General features: G+C 41.8%; 2 protein-coding genes across 2 annotated transcripts in view; one reads left to right on the top strand and one right to left on the bottom strand.

The window, feature by feature from the left end:
* LOC108605069 overlaps positions 1-21,550 on the bottom strand; it is a 41,485-nt gene that overhangs the window by 12,396 nt on the left and 7,539 nt on the right. The window contains 7 exon segments of the mRNA XM_033294595.1: positions 7,851-7,985; positions 8,139-8,308; positions 8,395-8,872; positions 8,926-10,740; positions 10,888-10,948; positions 11,010-11,235; positions 11,368-12,591. Of these exon segments, the coding sequence (XP_033150486.1) occupies positions 7,851-7,985; positions 8,139-8,308; positions 8,395-8,872; positions 8,926-10,740; positions 10,888-10,948; positions 11,010-11,235; positions 11,368-12,591 (4,109 nt within the window).
* LOC117134955 (myb-like protein Q) lies at positions 4,111-6,746 on the top strand. Its single transcript, XM_033294593.1, has one exon. It carries the CDS (start codon positions 4,643-4,645, stop codon positions 6,599-6,601), a length of 1,959 nt encoding a protein of 652 aa, XP_033150484.1. The 5' UTR covers positions 4,111-4,642; the 3' UTR covers positions 6,602-6,746.

A 21,550-nucleotide genomic window follows, 5' to 3' on the forward strand; every position in this document is an offset into this window, starting at 1 on the left:
AAGCAGTCGCTTACGACTGTCGACTATACGTATGTGTGTGTGTGTGTGCGGGCGCGCTTTGCTAAGCTGCTGGCAAACATTGCATACTTTTGTGCGCGCGCTTTTGACAGCCCCCGCCATGATGGCAGCCATCAAAAATTGCATTGCGGGGTTTTAGTCAAACACACACACACACACACACACATGCCACAAACTCGCAGCCACTCATCTCTCCCTTCATAATCATCAATTGGCATTTGCGCGTTTCGTTAACTTTACATAAAGTTGCTATTTGGCCATGACTTAACTCGAAATGCGCAAAGCATCATCAACATTAACTTTTTCATTTATAAAAACAACAACAAAAGCTGTTACTCTTCTTGTTTATGCTTAGCCAAATTAAAGCATTTAAGCTTGCAAATATTTTTAGTGTTAATTCAATATTCTTACAGCCAAAAAAGCTTTCAAATTTAGTTTTTAGCTGCTTCTAAATTTTAGTGCGCTTAATTTTCTTTCTGTTTTTATTGTTGGGTGTGTGTGTGTGTGTGTGTGTGGGCACAAAAAGAATTTTTAACTAACAGTAAATGGTTGTTGATTTGAGTAAAGTCACTGTTGTGGGCGGGATTAGTTACTGTGTCCTTTGGCTCTACCTCTCTCTCTCTCTCTCTCTCTCTCTCTCTTTCGCTCTTCATTTTGTGCTAAGCCCCTGGCCCAACTGATAGTTCAATTGCAATCTTGTTAGCAACAAAAGCAAAAGCCAAAATTCATTTGTTGCACACTCGCAGTAACATGGCTGGGACTCTTTTTATTTATTTTTTTATTTGCTTTTTATTTTTACTTTTGTTGCTTGCTGCTGTGTTCTGTGTGTTTGCCAGTTGCCTGGTTTATTAATGTTGACCGTCAATTATGTTTTAATTGTCATAAAAGGTTTCCCGTTACACACACACACACACACACGCAAAGAGCAAATGGAAAATGCAAAATGGGGAAATGGCTGCGGAAATGTTCAGGTGGGCAACACGTGCGTTGGCTGAAGCTCTGGGGGCCGCCGTCTCTGCCTCAGTACAAACAGTTAAATCCAACTGGGATAAGCTAAATGACATGGGCGTATAGCAGGACAGGGGGGGGAGGGGCGAATGCGGCTCAATATGATTGGGGGCTATGGAGCAGCGGCTGCTTGTCAACATGACCAAAAAGGCCCAACAGCAGTTTTACCAGCATATGTGCGTATCAATGTGTCTGTGTGTGTGTGTGTAAGACAAAAGCCAACAGTTGACAGCTGCATATGTGTGTGTGTGTGTGTGTGTGTTGCAGTCGCTCGATTGGCTGCTGGCAGGCAATTTGGCAACTTACTGCAAAGATCAGCAAAATTGTTTGTCTCCTCTTTGCGCCCAACGAAGCGACCGAGAGAGAAAGAGAGAGAGAACAATTGAGTGAATTGTGCAAGCGAGACAGTTGCAAGCTAATTGCTCAAAGCTTTTAAGCGTGGCGTTAATTGAATTGAATTGCAGTTTGATGTATTGGGCACAGTGGGCATATTATCGCAATTAAGTAAAATATGCTGCCGACTCATTGATCACTTATTTTATTCGCTGTCTATCAATCGATGAATATTACCATTTATCGATAAAAAGCGCAAATGAGCACGACTTCTTTCTGCACAATTTATCGATAGTATTTATAGTAACTATAATTCACAATATACAATTTAATAAAATATTCTTTTAGCTATTGAGCACATATTTTAAGCACATATTAATAAATTGTATAGCAATCGATTAATATTAACACATATCGACGACAAGCGCTAGTGACTACGATTACGACTGATGTCTGTGTAATTTATCTATACACTTCGACTATCCACATTATACAATTTAGTAAAATATTCTTTCAGCTATCGATCAATTATTTCACTTTCATATTAATCAAGTGTGTTGCAAACGATGAATATTAACATTTATCGATAACAAGTGCAAATGACTACGCTACTGCTGTCTGTTAAATTTATTGATACATTTCATAGTTGAAAATATGCAATTTCGTAAAATATCGATCACATATCGATCCCATATTAATTGTGTATTGTAAGGACTTAAGCGATAACAGCGCAAATTTGTCGACACATGTAATGAAGTAAAATATTGTCACACTAATTAATCAAACGATTGCAGCGATTACTATTAACAATTATCGATAACAATCGCAATTAACACGCATTATTGTTGTTTTTTGACTTTTGTTATCTGCGCAATTTATCGATACATGTCGACTATGATAGCAACTATAGCCCACACGCCATACAGCTCAATTATAATAAAGGGCAAACGATAATTAAAATACATAAGCAGCACACACACACACACACACACACAGGCATGTGCACTTATGTGTGTATGTGTGTGTGTGTGGGTATAAGTAAAGGATAATAACACCACACGCAGGCAGACGCTTGGGGGATTAATGCAGCATTTAACAACTGTGACAGATTGACGACGACAACAACACGGCGTAAAGCTCACAGATCTCCACGTCTGTGTCAATGCATCTCTGTGTGTGTGTGTGTGTGTGTCAATTGTTGTCATGTTTTACAGTTGCCATTTCCCTTTTAAAAAACTCTTTTTTTTTTCTTTTTTTTGATGCGCTCTGCTGCCAATTTATGAAATTTATTTTTTTGCCTACGTTGTGATTATTTATTCAGAATATTGGAAGAACTCGACAACCGACAAGCTGCAGCAGCAGATTTTGTTGCAATTGTTGTTGTTGCTTTTTATGGCTATTGGGGGCAGTTGAATGCTAAATAAATGAATAACACAATTTATGCATGGCGCACATTTATAATTACATTTCGAAATAATTTAATTAAAATTGTTAACGCTTGATTGAAGTTAAATCGACATGACAAACATCAGTTGCAGCAACAACAACAACAACAACAACGAGAGCTATAAGTTAATTAAATTAGCTAGTGAAAAAAGTGTAGCCACCAAACTGACCGATTGACCATATCTCAACTCAAATGTCCAAAAGCTCAAACATGTGCCTTTCTTTTTGTTGCTTTTATTGCTGCTCTATCTTCTATTTTTTTTTTTTTGACAAATTTGTCACATAGCAAATAGCACAGAGGGCCGCCTTGGGGGGCTGTGTTTAACAAATAAAACCGATCAGCAAACAGCGGTAATTAAAAGCCAAAGCCAAAACCAAATGTCCAAAATGCACAGCACAACGAAAACCACACAAATAAACGTAAGGCCACAAATAAAACTACAAATATGCTCTCGATAGAAATCTTAGAAAAATGAAGTAAAATAACACACACACATGGAAATACATTGACAGCTTGTATACACTGACAAGCAGTTAGGGCTATTGACAAATTTGTAGCATAGTTTTTGGGGCACGCTTGAATTTATTTTCTAGCTCAATTCCTATTAATTAGTAAATTAAATTGTTTGCGTTTTGAGTCATTTATGCAATATACACATTATATGACTCAAAAAATATATATTTTTATATATAAAATAGCATTCTATGCTATTGTCTCTCGAAATTGCCTCTGCAGTAGGTGAAAATTTAATTTATTCAATTGTAAAATTCAATTTTGTTGAGTCTTGAGCTTAGCAGCGAATCTTGAACTACGCGCCTAAGCAACAGAAAAAAACGCACGCTCTCTTTTTATGGTTAGTGTAACTCAGATTAAGCTAATAGACAAGCAGCACACATAGTTAGGTAGCTAAAGTAGCCGCATACACATAAGCAAACACACACACACACACACGCACACAAAATCAACATATGTATATGTGTATGTAAATACGTGCGCTCTGGTAATGCCCACAAATCAATTAAGTCGATTAAAGCGCCGCTTTTAGAGTGTAGACTAAAGTCTATATATTTGTCTAGGCAACGGGTGGGGTGGGGGGTAGTGCAGCGTAGCTGCTGCTTTTTTTTTTTTGTATTAAGCACAAAGCCAGAGAAACTAAGACTAACTAACTGTATTTGCTACTGCTGCTGCTTTTGACAGCAAATAGCAAAATCACGCGCTTGATTTGTCAATAAGAAGTCAAGAATTTAATTAAAATCTACATTGATATGCAGAAAATATATTTGAATTTGTTTTTAGACAGCATAAAATATGCCAAGTATATTAAATTTGTATTTACTTTGGGGGGGACGCTCAAAAGTAGGCAACGATTTATGCAAGTTGATTGCTAATTTGCCAAACAACAAGAAAAGGGAGCAGCAGAAGAAGAAGAAGAAGAAGCTGCTGCTGCAATAATAAACGAATCACAAACCAATTAAACAGACGCAAGCCGACAACAAACAAAACGCAGCAAACTGCCAAACCAAAGCTCAAAAGGACTCGTCAGCAGCAGCAGCCGAGGCTGACGAACGAATGCGCAGCAAACAGCAGCCGAAGGACATGCACACAGCTGACAGTGCCACACACACACACAGACACACACCCTTGGTTTTGGACTCACTTGACTGTTTGGGCTGTTGGCTATAAAACGCGCTGAACGCCACGAGGCGGTCATCAGTTTGAATTCGAGTTACACACGTGACGCATCTAAAGATTTCAACGCAAAGATTTGATTACGCGCAATAATCAAAAGCAATTTTTTTGTATATATTTTTTTTTTTTTTTTTGATTGTTGTTGAAATGTTTACCAACTGGCTAACGGGTAGCAGCAGCAGCAGCAACACGAGCAGCAGCAATCGCTTGGCCAGCTCAGTGTTGAGTGTTGCTGGCGTTGGCGGCGTCATGTCAACGCCGCCGGATGTGATACTCGAAGTGGGTCCAGCGCCCAGCAGTGTGCGCTTTGTGGCGCACGCTTTAGTGCTGGGCATGCATAGTGGCTATCTACGCTCCGCTATAAGACTAGATGAGGCGGCAACAGTTGCTGTCGGCGGCGTCGGCACAGCAGCAACAACAGTTGCTGGCACTGCAGCTGCGGCTGCTGCTGCTGGCGGCGAATTGCTGCTATACTTGGGCAATGTAACCGCTGAGCAATTTGCACCGCTGCTCACATATATGTACACCGGCTACTTGGACTTGAATGTGGAGAATATATTTGCAGTGCTGCTGGCCACGCATGTGTTGCATATGCCACGCGCGCTAGAAATCTGTCGCTCGTTCTTGGCGCGCGCTCAAAGCGATGGCTACCTAAGCGGCAATCCATTGGCACAGCTGCAATTGACTGCTGTTGGCAGCAGCAGCAGCAACAAAATCATACGCCCCATTGCCAGCAAGGCAAGCTTGCCGCACTTTGGCTACTTGCCAGCGCCACCAGCACTACCAGCACCACCAGCACCAGCACCACCACCAGCGCCAGCAGCTGTGGCAACTTATGTGCCAGCGCTGCCGCTGCTTGAGCCGGAGCCGGCAGCGGCGCTGCAGGAAGATGAAGAGGACATTGAAGTGTTTATTGACAGCAATACGGCCACAGATAATGAACTGGATGCCGAGGAGGACTGCAATGTGTCTGTGGTCAGCTCCTTGGCCAGCAGCAGCGCAGCCAGCAGCTTAAATATTGAACGCCTAGAGCCTAAAGCTGCAACACCGCCGCCTGCAGCAGCAGCAGCAGCAGCAGCAACAATTGCTGCCACAGCAACAACTAGCAACAAGCTAAGCATACGCGCTGCCAAAAAATTGACAACACGCCGCAACAACAAAAGCAACACGCCAGCAGCCAAAGCGCCAGCAACAGCAACAGCAGCCACTGTGCAATTGGAAACTGCAACACCAGCAGCCAAATTCATTATCGATGTTGCCAGCTGCGATGGACCCGTGCGCTTTAGACGCATTCTAAACACTGCCTATGGCCATAAGCCGGAGCTTGTAGAGAGTGGACAACAGTTGGCGCTGGAGCAGCAGCGCACGCAGCAAAGCGTTAGCTACTCATTTCACCAGCAAATGGCGCGTGCTATTAGCAGCCAGCAGCGCCAGCAGCAACAGCAGCAGCAACAGCAACAACAGCAGCAGCAGCAAAATGAAAACAGCAGCGTGTCAACAACAGTTGCAACAACAACAACAGCAACAACAGCAACAGCAGCAGCAGCAGCAACAGCAACTGGTGCAACACGCAAACAAGCGCATGCTGAGCTCTTTGTCTGCGTTTATTGCAAACACACATTTAAATCGCAATATTGTTATCAGAAGCACGCCAAGCGTCATCTCAATCCGCTTAGCTTGGACAAGAAGCTGGCCGAGACGCAACGCTCGCCCAGCAATGAGTTGCTGCTAAGCGAGCCAGCTACAGTTACAGCAGCAGCAGCAGCAACAGCAACAACAACAGCAACTACTGTGGCTGCTGCTGCTGCTGTTGCTGTTGCTGATGCACCGCTTAGCGCTGTTGCGCTGCTGCGACGTGAGGTGCGTCCTTTGGATATGAATGTGCAGTATTATCCTTGCAAAACTTGCGGCAGCAAATTTCCTAGCTACTATTTTGTTCACAAGCATCGCAAATTGTGTCATGCCGATGAGCTGGAAGCCCAGAGCAACACCAACAGCAACAACAACAACAATTCGTCTAGCAGCAGCAGCAGCAACAGCAACAACAGCAGCATCATTAAACGCGAAACTGCAACTGCAACTGCATTGGATGCGCCCCAAGTCTAAAGCTTAACCCAAGCAAGCAAACGAATTTATTAACCCATAACACACACACACACACTGAAACATTTTTTTTTTGTCACTCTATATAAAACTAAATAAAGGCAAAGCTACTAATTGCATAAGTTATGCATTTTCAATAATTCATAAAAATAACAATATACGTTATCGTTTATCGAAGTGAAAAAATGTTGCAAACTGAGCGCCGATAAATTAAAAATATTTTTGGATTTGCAGAAAATTCAAAACATTAATATAATCGATTTAACCATTTCAGTATTCAACAAATTATTTGTATCGTTTGTTGTAATGAGTTATCGATAATATAAGAATTTATATTTGTGCCTGTGATTTGATAGAAATTAAAATTATTTTTGAATTTTCAATCGATTGTTCTGATAGTTATCGATACGTCAATCGATTGTTGTAATAAATTATCGATATTCGGTGAAATAATATTTGCGCTTGTGATTTAATAGATATCAAAATACTTTTTTTTATCGATTTTAATAGATTGTTGTATTGTGTTATCGATAAGACAACATGGCAGCCATAATATATTGAGGCAAGCAATCAATAGAAGCCCAAAATTTCTCAAGAGTTTAATTTTAAGGCTAAGCCATAGATTATCGATTGTCAAATGTAATACCTGCAATTGCAGTGCCAATTGATATTGATATCGATATCAATGCTAAGCAGCAAGACGATAGAAAATGATGATTTATATTCAAGCTAGGCGCTGCTAGTTAAAGACGCTTACGAAGGATACAATCAAACAGGGTTGGAATGTTGGGTTGAAATGGGGTGGGTGGGTGGATGGCTGTCAGTCAGTTAATGCAAACAAACGTAACGGCAATTTAATTATTAAATTAAATCACTTGCATAATAAAAAAGACGTTTACAAAAATTTTAATTTAATTGAGTTTAATTAACTCGCCAGGGAGATGACAGCCAGAGCAAACTAAAAAGCAAGAGAGAGAGGGTGAGAAATGGAGCGGTGGGAGGGGAGGAGAGGCAAACAAACAGAGCGGGCAACTCTTTGGGCTTTCGAGTGGAAGCGGCGTCAAGCTCTCGAGCTTGACTTGAGGCAATCTGATGCTGATATATGAAATATTCATTGGGCACAAAACAGGATGCAGCTTAAAGCTTGCAACAAATGCAGTTGTTAAACTTGCAGGGGCTTGAAGCTAGAAGCTTGAAAGCTCAAAATGGAAAGTCAAAGTTTGTGTATTGAAATTATAGCAAAGACACTTACCCTTGCCATCCAATGCAAGAACCTCGGAGCTGCCCAGTAGGCCCTTTCCATCGTCCATAGCGGATGTTATGTTAATATTTGTGGCCGTGGCCGTTGTATTTGTTGTTGTTGCTGCTGCTGCTGCACCACTGGATGCTAAATAAACCAAAAAACAAAAAAAAAACATCAGTTTTAATAATAATGCGCACAATTGTTGCTTAACACTTTTCACTTGGAAATTTTTTAGTTCCGCTGGCAGGCAAAAAGTAAAAGCATCCGCACTTGCAGCAAGGACACGACTGCACTTACCGATGGATGAGATTTGATTGTTCAACTCCTTGCTATTGAGCTTGCTGCTGACGCTGTTGTTATTGCTGCTGCCATTGTTGTTGTTGTTGTTATTGTTGTTGTTTGTATTTTTGCTACTTATGGCATTGTTAGTAGCCGCCAACAACTCATAGCGCGTCTTCTTAGCATCGCTGTGTGTGTGTGTGTGTGTGGGAGAGAGAGTGGGTGTAGAATAGAAATAAATATTTTGCATACTTTTCGCAGAATTCCAACTCACCCAACATCCGTGAGCAACTCATTGCCTGCGCCCAGACCCTCCACTTGAGCAGCCTTAAGCTTCTGTCCCAGATAATTGCCCGCCGTTGTGGCTGTTGTTAGCGTATTGTGTGACTCCGTGGGCGCTGCTGCTGCAGCAGCATTGGGTGGCGCCACAAAGCTGCCTGCAGCAACAGTTGTTGACGTTGCCTGGACGATTTTATCGCCTGCAATTGTTGCTGCTGCCGACGCTGCTGCTGCCGACGCTGCTGCTGCTGCTGTTGTTGTTGTTGGCGTTGCGGCTGCATTAGTTTCTTGCAACACTTGCGCTTTGACATTAGCCATAACAACGCTCTGGTAACCAGGTTTAAAACCATTAAGAGCAACGCTAACTGCAGGCGACGCAGCTGCTGCTGCTGCTGCTGCTGTTGTTGTTGTTGTTGAGGCTGCTGCTGCTGTTGTTGTTGTTGTTGTTGCTGCTGCTGCGGTTGATATTGCTGCTAAATATAAAAATTAATTAATTGCGTTTTTAGCTAATTTGAGCTTAGCTTACCCAATGCGCTGCTCTTCTCCAATTGCTTTTGCTTCTGCTTTGATTCCGTAGGTGCCTCTGTGGGTTTGTTGACGTCAGCAACGCCATCGTTATGTGCATTTTGGCCAAGCGACTTGGACGCCTTGGGCGTGCCTCGCGTGCTTGTTGCTTCACTAGCTGCTGCTGCTGCTGCCTTTGCTGTGGGCGTTGCTGCTGCTGCTGCTGCTGCTGTTGTAGTTGTTACTGTTGTTGTGACTGTTGGTGCTGCTGTTGCTGATTTTTTCTGCTCGTCCGTGGCTTTGCCTTTGACTTCACTGCCCGCTGCTGAGATCTCGACGCCAGCAGCAACGCTTGTTGTTGCTGTAGCTGTTGCTGTTGCTGTTGCTGCTGCTGCTGCTGTTGTTGCTGCTGCTGTGGCATTCTTTTCCGTTTGACTTGACGCCTTTGAGGCATCTGTCTTATCGGCACTAATGCCAGTGGCAGTCGCTGCTGCTGCCGCTGCCGCCGCCGACGTTGACGGCGCTGCTCCTTTGGCCTGCTGCTTCTCGCTGGCCGCTTCCGCTGCTTTGCTCACTGCACTTGCCTTCTCCGCTGCACACTCCGCCGCCTTGGCAGCATCAACGGCTGCCTTCTCGGCAACGCGCTCACGCTCAGCGGCACGCTCGGCGGCGCGTTCACGCTCCGCATTGGCGCTGGAGCGTGTGCCGGACTTTTGCTGCTGCTCGCGCTGCAGGCGCGTGGTGACGCCCGTCGTCAGCGAATCGATGATGCACTGCGGCTGCTGGGCCTGCGCCTTGGCCGGATTGCGGCTGCTGCGCGTGCGCTGGCGCGACTTGCGGAGCAGCTGCTTGTAGTTCTCGCTCTTTTTGCTGAGGTAGTAGTAGCGGACGCAGTCCTGCGGCGACTTGCGGTCCAGGCTGGCGGCAATGGCGCCAAAGTTCTTCGGATGCTGCAGATACTTCTCCTTGAACGTTTCCTTTTCGCCAGCGGTCCATAGATTCAGAGCCTTGCGCTCCTCATGCTCCGTCACCATGTCCTCGATGCGTCCATTCTCATTGTAGTAGGCGCAGCGTCGCTGGCGCGCATCGTACATTAGCGGCGGTATAACGGCATAGCTGCGCATCTTTTTATCCTCCAACGCCTGCTCCTGCAGGCCATCCATAATCTCCTCGAGATCCGCCTCGGACTTGATGCGCGAGCCGACGCGATTGAAGCGCTCCTTGTCCTCGCGCTGCTTGCGCAGCTCCGTGAAAACCTTTTCAAAGAATTCGCGATTCTTTGCCTCGCGCGCCTTGCGCTTGGCGCTGCCCTCGGCGCGCTCGCAGCGACGCTGCCAATCGGCCTGCTCCTTGGTATACTTCTCCACCAGACTCTGGTTGTGCTCCCATCTCTCCGCCTTCAGCTTGCGTATGTGCTGCAGCATGGGCGTGCGTATGAGCGTCTGATGGCGCTTGATTAGCAGCGTTATTGCCTCCACGTCCAGCGGCTGATTGTAGAGCGGCAGCCAGGGGCGTGGCCGCTCTTCGGTGCCGCAGGCGCGACTAATCTGGGAATGTTGTGCAGCGGCCGTGGCGCGATTTGTCTCGTAGATGCTACGCGACAATTCTTTGTCATCGCACCACTGTCGCGTTGTCGCCGGCGTCTCCGTTTGCTGCACAGCCGCCGCCGCCGCCGCCGCTGCCGCAGCCTCCTTTTGCTGTTTGGCTGCATTGGCTACCGAAGCGGCAGCTTCATCCAGCAGCGTTTTCTCCTTTTTACGCAGCGTCTCCATAGCCGTCTCTGCGCTTTTGATCTCAGTGTCCACCTTTTGTATTTGCATAAGCAATTCCTCCTTGGCTGCATTGCTGCTGCTGCTGCTGTTGCTGCTGTTGCTGCTGTTGTTGCTGCTGTTGCTGTTGCTGCTGCTGCTAGCAGTGTTGTTGTTGCTGCTGCTGCTAGCAGTGTTGTTGTTGTTGTTGTTGTTATTGCTGCTGCTGCTGCTGCTGTTGCTGCGCACACGTTCCTCGCTATGCTCGCTGGGCAATGTCGGCGATATGGCCTCCACCTGTTGGAAAAGTAAAGGATTCATGAGCTTGGCTTTCAAGCGAATTTACTGCTAGACTTACCTGCGGATGATACGCCTCGGTATGGCCTGGAGCAGCCAAGTTGCTGCCACTGTTGCTGCTTGCTGCTGAGACGCTAACCGAGCTTATATGATGGCCTGCAGCAGGTGGCGCTGGTGGCGCCAAGCTACGCGATGAATGCAACGCTTGCTGCTGCTGTTGGTGTTGCTGTTGCTGCTGCTGCTGCTGTTGATGCCGTTGGTGTTGCTCCTCTTGCTGCTGCTGTTGCCTTTGCTGATGTTGCCGATGCTCATGCTGCTGCTGTCGATGCTCATGTTGCTGCTGCTGCCGATGCTCATGTTGCTGCTGCTGATGCTGATGTTGATGCTGCTGCTGATGCGGCTGATGTTGCTGATGTGGCGGCAATGCTTCCACTTTCAGCTGCTGCTGCTGCTGCATTCCATGCGGCGGCGGCGGCAATGTTGCTGCTGGGGACATGTGCAACACAGCGCCATGATTGCCATGACCGCCATGATTGCGATGTTGCTGCTGCTGTTGTTGTTGTTGTGGCTGCTGATGTGCGGGCGAAGCGCGTTGCTGCTGCTGCTGTGACGGCTGTTGTTGTTGCTGATGTGGCGCATGTTGCTGATGTGGCAGGTGATTGGGTTCGCTCAGGCGTTGCTTCTTATAAGGTTGCCCAAGACTAACCGGCGGTGGCTCTGGCGCTGCTTGATGTTGCTGCTGTTGATGCTGCTGCTGCTGATGTTGTTGCTGCTGCTGCTGCTGCTGCTGCTGCTGTTGTTGTTGTTGATGCTGCTGTTGTTGATGCTGTTGGCGCTGATTAGCGGCTGCAACGGCCGCGGCAGTAGCATTGGTCAGGTATTCATTTGTTGCATACTGCATCGACTGATGAAGTGGCAACAAGAGTCGCTGTCCGCCAACCATGATGCTGCCACTGCTGGTGGGCACATTGCTGCCTTGTTGCTGCTGCTGCTGCTGTTGCTGTTGCTGCTGTGCCGCAGCAGCGCTGCTGCTCGGAGGCTGCGGCTGATTGGGATAGTGGAAACTAGTCTCCATGACGAGCACGCCGCCAGGCTGTGAGCCAGCGCCAGCTGCTGCTGCCGCTGCAGCGGAGCTTGACTTGCCACCACCACCACCACCGGCGGCTGCTGCTGCCGCCGCCACAGACGCTGCACGCGCCGCCGAGCGCTGAAATTCCGGCACGGACGCCTGCAGTTGAGGTATGCGCATGTAGTGGTTATCCCTATAGGCCACCGGACCAATCCCAATGCTATATGCCGACGACTGTTGTATGAAACGCGGCGCGTCAGCAAACTTGGCATAACTGTTGGCCACTGAGGTTGCGCTGCCGGGACCAGCGCGTGGAGGCGACAGCGGGCTAGCTGCCGATCGTGTCGATTGCGATTGCTGTTGCTGCTGCTGCTGTTGTTGCTGCTGCTGCTGCTGTTGCTGCTGTTGCTGTTGCTGTTGATGATGGTGGGAGTGATGCATCTGTTGCTGCTGTGCGGCCTGCTGTTGCGCCTGTTGCTGCTGCTGCTGCTGTTGCTGTTGCTGATGTTGATGTGGCGGCGGCAGATTCGTAAGCCCTTTGGCATACTGCTGCGCCTCGAGTGTCCTGTATGACCTGCGTGAAGCGAAATAGCAACAGATTATTAGATTTATACGTAAGTGAATTCCGCGGCAAAAAAAAAAATAAATATAAAAATACGCACATGTCCATCTCTAATGCAATCAACATGAACTAATTTAATAAATTGTGTTACTAGAGCCCTCCCGGTGATGCGACTGAATATTTGCATTTATCTAAGACTCAAACCCGAGCAAGCGAGCGCGCAACAAGCTCAAGCGAGACAGCACGCACGCTTGCTGCACTGCTCGCTTCTATGTTTGCCTGCGTATGCGTAAGTGTGCCAGAGCAAGATGGAGCATGCGAACAGCAACACAACACAACATGCTCGACAGTCAACTTGTTGCTGCAACATGTGCGCAGCCCAACATGCTGGACGTAAACGCTCGAGCTCGCGCTCGAACCGGCTTCGAACTATCTGCTGCTGCTGCCGCCGCTTGGGCTCATTATCAAAATTATACTACATTATAATCTTTTTCTTTTTTTTTAAGCAGCTACGTCGACGTCGACGTTGACGTCGGCATTTGAGTTGTGATTAACGTGCGCGCTGCGTTTTGACCCCGCCACCAGCTGATGCTGCTGCTGCTGCTGCTGCTGATGATGATGACGACGTCACAGCAACACACAGACAGCTAGGCAGGCACACAAATGCAAAACGTAGTTAAATAGCTAGAGAGAGAGAGAGAGAGAAAGAGCGAGCTAGAGCGAGAGATAAAGACGACACCCGCATCAGCTTGCTTATTAATTCATTAAATATTAACGACACACAGACAGACAGAGAGACTGAGAGACGGACGAACGGTGAAGAGAGTGAAAGAGAGAAAGAGAGAGAGAGAGAGACACGTAGCAGGTAATGTTCAGGCTTGAGTTTAAGGCGCTGTTGCCAAATTTCACAATTGCTATTTTTAAATTATGAAAACATTGCAATGAAAAATGCTCAACAAGCGCTATTCAGTATTCAGTACTGCCCCAACTTGCTGTCTATAGCTTATCTGCTCCATGTTGCCAATATCATTAATCATGTACACACACACACACACACACAGACACAGACACAGAGAGAGAAATGTGTCTGCGTGTGTTGGGTACAAACGATTTTCGGTTGTCTGCTCAGCTAATGGAATGCTTCTTGGTTTTTGGGCTTTAATGTCTGTCTTACCTGCAAAAAGAGAAAAAAAGTGGAACAAAAGATTAGCAAAGATTGTTAAACATTTAAAAGCAAATATTTGTTATTGTTAATAATGTATTGTGCGCAAGTTGAAGGTCTTGAATGAGAGAGGTTATCTTAAGCAATATACTATAACACAAAAGAATTGTAAATTACTTTAAGTACTATAGCAAAAATTATTTATCAAATAGCAGCTGATAAATAAGTTAAACCAAAGTTAAAGTTAGACTTAAGATATTACTAAACTGATGACTCTAAATATTTCTCCTAAATAGAGCAACAAAATTAAAGACAACAAAACAATTTCAAGCTTTTGCTCTAAGCCCTTTTAGCCTTTAAAGTGCGCCACACACAGGAAAAAGTAAAAACTAAAAATATTAAAGTTCGTTGCACAGGCATTGGCAATAACAAATAATAAATAAATGTAGCAGTAGAGTTTGCAAAAATATTTGTGTTATTTTGTTTTGAGTTTGCTAAACTGTTGACAGCAGCGCAGGGAGAGCGAGAGAGCAATAGCTAGAGCGAGACAAAAAGGCAACGTTATTTACATGCGTACATATATGTAAATGCATGTGTGTGTGTGTGTGTGACTAACAGCATCCTTGTAACCAACAACAGCCCCAACTGACGCCCACACTCGCGACCATTAAACAGCCACGCCTTATAGTATGTGTGTGTGTGTGTGTGCGTATATGTGTGAGTTTGGCATATATAAAATTAAAGACGCAATAACAAGAGTAAAACTAGCAAAAGCAAAGCAAAAAGTGCAGCATTAACAAGAAGAAGAAGAAGAAGAACACACACACACAGAGGAAAGTTTTTGCGCTGTCCTAAAGGCAAATACCGTTACTGCAGCAGCAGCAGCCAAAAAGGAAACATGGCAAAAATACGCAGAAAACGGCAGCAACAAGAAAATAACGCTCTGGCCATTGCCATTGCCTGTTGGGCTCTACCCACATATCTCTCTAGGAGCTCCTAGCTTCTAGGAATATATTCCATTTAGCTAGTATATATATGCATGTATATAGCTTAAGTCCCACCGACTACTGGCGGCAACTGGCTTGGCACTTAGCACCGTTACTACTAAAGCTGGCTTATAAGCAACGCGCTAGCTACCAGGGCTGCTGTAACTAGTACTTTGAAAAACGCCAAGCAACTTTTTTTTTTAACTAAAACTGCAACTAAGTTGCATTAATGTTTTTTAAACATTTTTTCGCATTCGATAATGACTGAAAGCATCAAAATTGATTTTTGCTTTCAACACTTTTTTTTTTGCCATTTTTTGCGTTTAAAATTCTGTTGTTGTTGTTCATGTGTTTAATAATAAAATAAAATGGCTCACTAAGCTGCGTTTTTGCATTCAAAACTTGCTTGACTTTTTATATTTTGCACGTGCTTAAATACTAAAAGTTGGCACTTTTCAAAATTCGTGTGAATTTTGTTGTTCACTCGACCAAATAATACTAAGCTGCTTTTAAAATAGGGCTGAAATATACAAAAATGGTGACTAAGCATGTTTTGTATACAGTTTAAGTGCTTGTTTGCTTTTTATGCACATATTATGAGTTTTTAATTATTAATTTATTTTATATATAATGCTTTTTATATTTCAATCAAATTATTTTGCATGCTACCATTTTTGTTAATTGTGTCATGTTTTGAAAAATAATTATTTAAATATTTATTGAGAATTTAGCTAAACACACTATGCACACTTTTATTATTAGTTTTAATTAATTCATGCAAAAAAAAAAAACAAAAGCAAAACTAAGAGCTCCAGAGTAAAAGTTTGTGTTGGTGAGCAGTTCTGTCAGCCCTGGAGCAGCAGCAGCAGCAGCAGCAGCGAGAAATGTCTGCTCTGACGCTGCGAGGCAAAATGTTATCGATTTTTGTTTTGTTCAGAGTTTTCAAAGCAGGGGTTGTGAGTGAGTGAGAGAGAGAGTGAGTGAGTGAAGAGAGAGGGCAAAGCCATGTTATGAATGCCCAGAGCGCCAAGAACAACAAGAACTCATGTTTTGGTCCACGTTTAGTTGAAGCTTGGGTGGGGTTCTTTTTGCTTATGCTATATACATTGGCTATATGTGTATGTATGCTTTATGTGTGTGTGTGTGTGTGTGTGTGTGTCGCCGTCGCCGTCATGGCTGATTATTATCCTGCCTTGGCTGCTTACTTCGAAGTTGCTGCTGCTGTTGTTGTTGCCTTTAGATGCAAAACTTTGTGCACGCCATGGCGCAAAGGACATACATACACACACACACACACACACACAAAGCTAGCAAGAAAACTTTAAAAACAAGCTACGTTTTCTTTTCTTTCTTTCTTTTTTTTTTGACCCAACTTGTTTTTTTATTTTTTGTCGTTTGCTGATCGTCCTTCGTTTTTGTGTGTGTGTGTATGTGTGTGCCATTAAATTCTTGCCCGAGCTACAAAATTTAATTTGTGACTAAGACTCGGAATTTACAGATAAAGAGCTGCAGCTATACAGTTAGCTTGGCATCGTCAGATGTGCAAGCGAGATAGCGCTAAACATTGATTTGTCTTTTGCCTGCGCCTGTGCGTGCCTCTGTGTGTGTCTGTGTGTGTGTGTGTGTGTGTGTGTGATGGAAGCTGGTTAGTGCGTTAGCTGGGTCAGCTGCAAGGGCAGGCAAGTGTGAAATTGGCAGAGCAGAGCTTTTTAGCCTAGGCCAACTTTGAAGTCTGCGCACACACACACACACACAGACAAAAGTCTTTAAGCAACTTCAAAATATTCTTGCTTAGCGACTTTAACTGCTGCTAGAGTTTGATGTATTGGTGATTAAATTGTTGAAATTGAAATTTAAGCATGACAACTCGAACTATCAAAGCTTTCATTTTAATACTCGATTAAAAGACAATTAATTCTTATTGGTAATTTTGTTGGTGAGTTCAAGAATGAATATTTCACCAACGTTAGTTATTGCAGCATTATAATTTGAATATATATATTTATATATATGAATTTCAGTTTGTTGTTGTAAAATAACCAAAACAAATGTTTGTTGGTGAATCTATTGTTGATTAAATTCCAAGTATTATATTTTTGATATGCTGTCAACAGAAATTTAAAAATTTTTTCAATTTGAAGAACTCAAACTATCAATTTAAGACTCGATCAACAATAAATATTTCACCAACGTTAGTCATTGATATGATGACAACAAAAATTTCAGAATTTGACAACAAGTTCAATTGAAGGCGAACTTGAACTATCAAAGCTCAATCAATTCATTCTGATTGGTGATTGTGTTGGTGAGTTCGTCAATGAATATTACACCAACGATATATAAGTAATGCCATTGGAATTCTAGATTATTGTTGTAAACAAAGACAAGACGTTTGTTGGTGAATTTCTTGATGATTGGTGTCAATTTTGAACAACATTTACTTATTGAAAGATAAACGATGGGATAAACATTGTTGGTGAACGATAAGATTCATTATGAGCAGCTTTGTTTACTAAAGCACAAAGCTATTGTTGAACACAAAATAATTTGATGAAGAAAAGAGCAAAAATGAATTTGATGCCTTTATGAATGGACTGTGATTTGTTTATCAAAGTACAAATATTAATTTCACATTGCTGTTTGTTTATATTGCATTTCATTTGAGTTAAACAAAAGCCGACACGTTAGGCTAAGAGCAGCGCCGCCATCATCAAATTTCAATGCAAATAAATTCAATTAAATGTCAAATTTCAATAGAACAATAGTCAAGAGCAGAAGCGCGTGTACCTTAATTAGTGAAGTCATGAGGCTTCCCCCGAAGGCAAATATATGAAATATTTCCACGACATGTCAAAATTCATCAAGAATTTCTCCATTATGGTTTCCACACAAGCTTTCAATAGAAATTGCATTGATAGGGGGTCTTAATGAAATTCTGTGTGGGTGGCGCACAGAGAGAGAGAGAGAGAGAGAGAGAGAGAGAGTTGGGCGTATGACAAATGACGTTTATATCAAATTTTGTCTATTTAACGTCTGACTTCGCTCAAATTTTCGTTGAATTTCTACGTAAATTATTCGAATTTGAAACTAAATGTTGTTGTTGTTTTTGCTACACACACAAACACACACACACACACATTTAAGCTATTTCATTATTTAATTGCAAACATTTGCATTTGCCATTTGGCGCCAAATGCTAAATGTTGTTGTTAATTATTGTTAATTTGTTGAACACAAGTCTGGCAGCAGCAAAAGCAAAACTAGCAACTCTATTATAACGAGCAATTCGACAGTTATAATAATTAATATGACATGAAAGACACCAACGAGTTCTAAGAAATTATTTCGCTGAGCAGACTCAAGAGAAATGTTTCAATGAATTTAATTATTTGATTTCAAATCAAATTAAACTAAGCATTGAATTATAATTTAGCAATTATAATTATTATATTTAATTATAATTGTGTCTTTGAAGAATTATTTTTTAAATGCTGCAGTATTTTTTGTTTATGTATAATAAACAATTGTTTACTCACAAAATGATGCATATGTATTCACATATATGTGCTATGTACAAATAAATTGATATAAAAACGTTTTATTTTAATAAAAAAAAATGTATACTCAAATATATACTTTAAATTTATTTCATTAAAATTAAATAGGGCTACTAAAATGATGTTATAATCATTTCATTTGTATTGCATTTCTTTTATTATTACATCACTCTAAATAAAATATTTGTATGGTTTCCACATTCGCAACTAATTTAATTAAAATCGAAATAAATAAAACTAAGCTTTAAATATAAACATAGCTAAGCCAAAAGCTATTGATTACAAAATATGTAGTCTCAAACTCAAATAAAAATAACTTAATAACTTTTTGCAAGTCTTCCCCACACACACAACGTTATGCATCGAAATTGAATAAGTTATAAATTGCATGCAACGAAAGTTTCAAACTTTCAGACACACACACACCTTGGGCAACTTGCAACTGTGTGGCAACTGAACTTTAGTTGAACTTGCCACACACACTTTAGTTGCTTGCCTCTTCACTCAGTTTGACATTTTGTCATTGCCGACGCTAAATACACATGAGCAAATGTTTTTACAGCTGTTGTGGCAAGAGAGAGAGCGAGAGAGAGAGAGAGAGAGAGCGCTCAGCATTTTTATTGTTATTGTATATTATTTGTTGATTTTTTGGTTTATTTTCATAAGCAAACAGCAGCAGTTTCGAAAATGCATTTTTTAATAACAAAAATAAATAAACAACAAAAACCAAAAACTGCTTTAATTACGAAGCCATCATCAGCGTAATATAAAACTTTTTGCCCAACAACAACAAAGTTGAACTTGCTGCTGAGCAAACTGATAACTGATATATATATATAGACATATACATATATATGTATATATTGCTGTTGATTATGTTGCCATGTGGAAAAGTCAGAAAACCACATGCAAATTTTCACATAGCACATTGCGAAAAATATAGGAAATTGGAGTGGAAATAACAAGACTGATGTCTGACCATTGAACTTTGGCAACAGTTGAGAAGAGTTTTTAATTAAATGTTAATAACTCTGCCTCATACAAGGGGGGGGGGGGGTGGGGTGAGGGGGGGGCGGGGGGGGATCGCACCACACTCCAGCTCTGAGGCGGCGCGAGGGTTTGCAATAGAACTTGACGTATCTAATCTGGGTCATAAAACAGAAAACATGTTTTTTATGTACTCTCCATAGTCTATTTCTATTTTAGTTGTCGTCGCTTATCTTGAGTTGGCTTTCGTACTAATCTAATCAATAGTATTATACACAAGTATGGGCCATAAAATGATAATAGATAAAGCAAGTATATACAAAATATTTAGATAATGCGCGCTTCCATTCATGATTCATTCGCATATCCCCCAAATTTCCTTTAAACTAGTATGACACATAGAAAGAGAGAAAGAAAGAGGCAAACACGCACGGTAAAAACCCAAAGCAAGTTTATTAAGTTAAAAGCAGTCAAGTGCTTAGAGCTTAGGGCCAAGAGCCAGGCCAAGTCTCGGGGCCGCGACATTACTAAAGCATAAATATAGTAGTAGTACAAACTCTCGTCTATCAATGATAAACGTGTATGTGTGTGCGTTTTATGCCAACTCATGATCATGATTGATTTCATATTGATAAGCCATGCCGCGCTTATCTCTGAACGAACAATTATCATCAATTGATTGCGACACTGAATTATGGGATTACTGTAGGGCTTCTATATTGACTACACGTCTTATCATTAGGCATTAGGCTGAGTAGTGTTACAAGTCTATTTTAAAGTTTCAGTCTTGTAATTTATTGAAAACTCTTTTCGCTTTGCTACACTTTGCTAATTCGAAAAATGCCAGTAGGTTAGCTTAAGCTGCTGCAGCCAGTATGTAACAAATGAGTAGCAACCATAAGTAATACTTAATGTACATAAATTCTTGTTTAGTTGATACAAACTGACTCTAGTGAATTATTTCAGAGACTAGAAATGCCAAATTTGGTATCTAAATGATACACTTGGACTCTATTCGACTAATTTTGGAAGTGTTCAAGTTTTAATAATCTATAAGCAATCAGAATAAACGAGTCGAAGGAATTTCTCGCCATAAATACCAAATTTGGTATTTAAATACTACAAAATACATCTGAAATTGAATAAGTAATTTTAGAAACGTTCAAGTTTTAAGGAATGAGAATGAGAAATAAATGTAGGAATGTCTCAGAAATACCAAATTTGGTATCTAAATGCTACAAAATACTAAGAGCATATTTAAGAATGAGAATAAGTAACTCACAATTTTTAAAAAATTGTTTGTCTAATTTGTATTCAATACTACTTTACTACTTAACATTTTGTTGCCCGATCGATTTCAAGTGAACTTCGTTTCGATTATTTATCGAGCCGACTGGATGTGCGATAAAGATGAAAAAAGTTTTCAAGCAAGAAAATCCCCACATATTTATTTGAAAAATGAAAAATTTGTAAAATTTATTAGGTTTTCAGTGCGGCTTTATATAAATAAATAACTTGATTAACTAACTCAATGAAAAAGAATCAGACAGTGGAAATGAGTAAAACATTGCAACAAAGCAGCAAAGATTAAGAATAGAGCATTTAAAGTTAAACTAGTTGATTATGCAGTAACTAATTATCTACATACATTTGTTTTCATCTCAATTTGTTGCAGTTCTCTGACAAATTTCTATGAATAATATAAAGAAGTCAACAACTCATATTCAACTCCATTTGTGGTTCAATGTGCATTCAATTGTGTTAAACATTTTATTTAATAAGTTTTTCTTTTGAGCGCACAGCGCTTTCGACTTCTGTCAAAGTAAACGTAATTGGTAAAAATAATTCGCAACTGCGAGTGCGTTTTGCTGATTGGGTGTGGGTATAAATCATATTAAAATGTAAAAAGCGCGTTCAATTATTGCGAATTACAGGTAAATGCAATATTAATGCAACTGTCAATTCGAATTAGCGGCTGCAAAATGGAAATTCTTAATTTGCAAACGAGCAAAAATGAAAATGAAATGCACGCACTAATTTAAAATTAAATAATATAATAATAATAGCTGCGTTTCTAGATAACAATCAAATAGCAGCAAAAATGTGTAAATAATTTAAACTAAAGTCCGATGACAAATACAGTTAATTACAGCAATTTGTGGAAATGTTATAGACAGGCAATCCAACCACCCACCCACTTGTGTGTTGTGCTATTTATAGGCCAAGTCAATGGAACTTCACAACTAGACGAGTTAGCTGTAATTACCGTAGAGCGAGAG

The sequence above is a fragment of the Drosophila busckii genome, chromosome X, assembly GCF_011750605.1.
Source record: "Drosophila busckii strain San Diego stock center, stock number 13000-0081.31 chromosome X, ASM1175060v1, whole genome shotgun sequence".
Lineage (NCBI taxonomy): Eukaryota > Metazoa > Arthropoda > Insecta > Diptera > Drosophilidae > Drosophila > Drosophila busckii.

Bases quoted from the DNA above. Each gene is read 5' to 3' on its own strand.
- LOC117134955 (XM_033294593.1), top strand. From the start codon at position 4,643: ATGTTTACCAACTGGCTAACGGGTAGCAGCAGCAGCAGCAACACGAGC.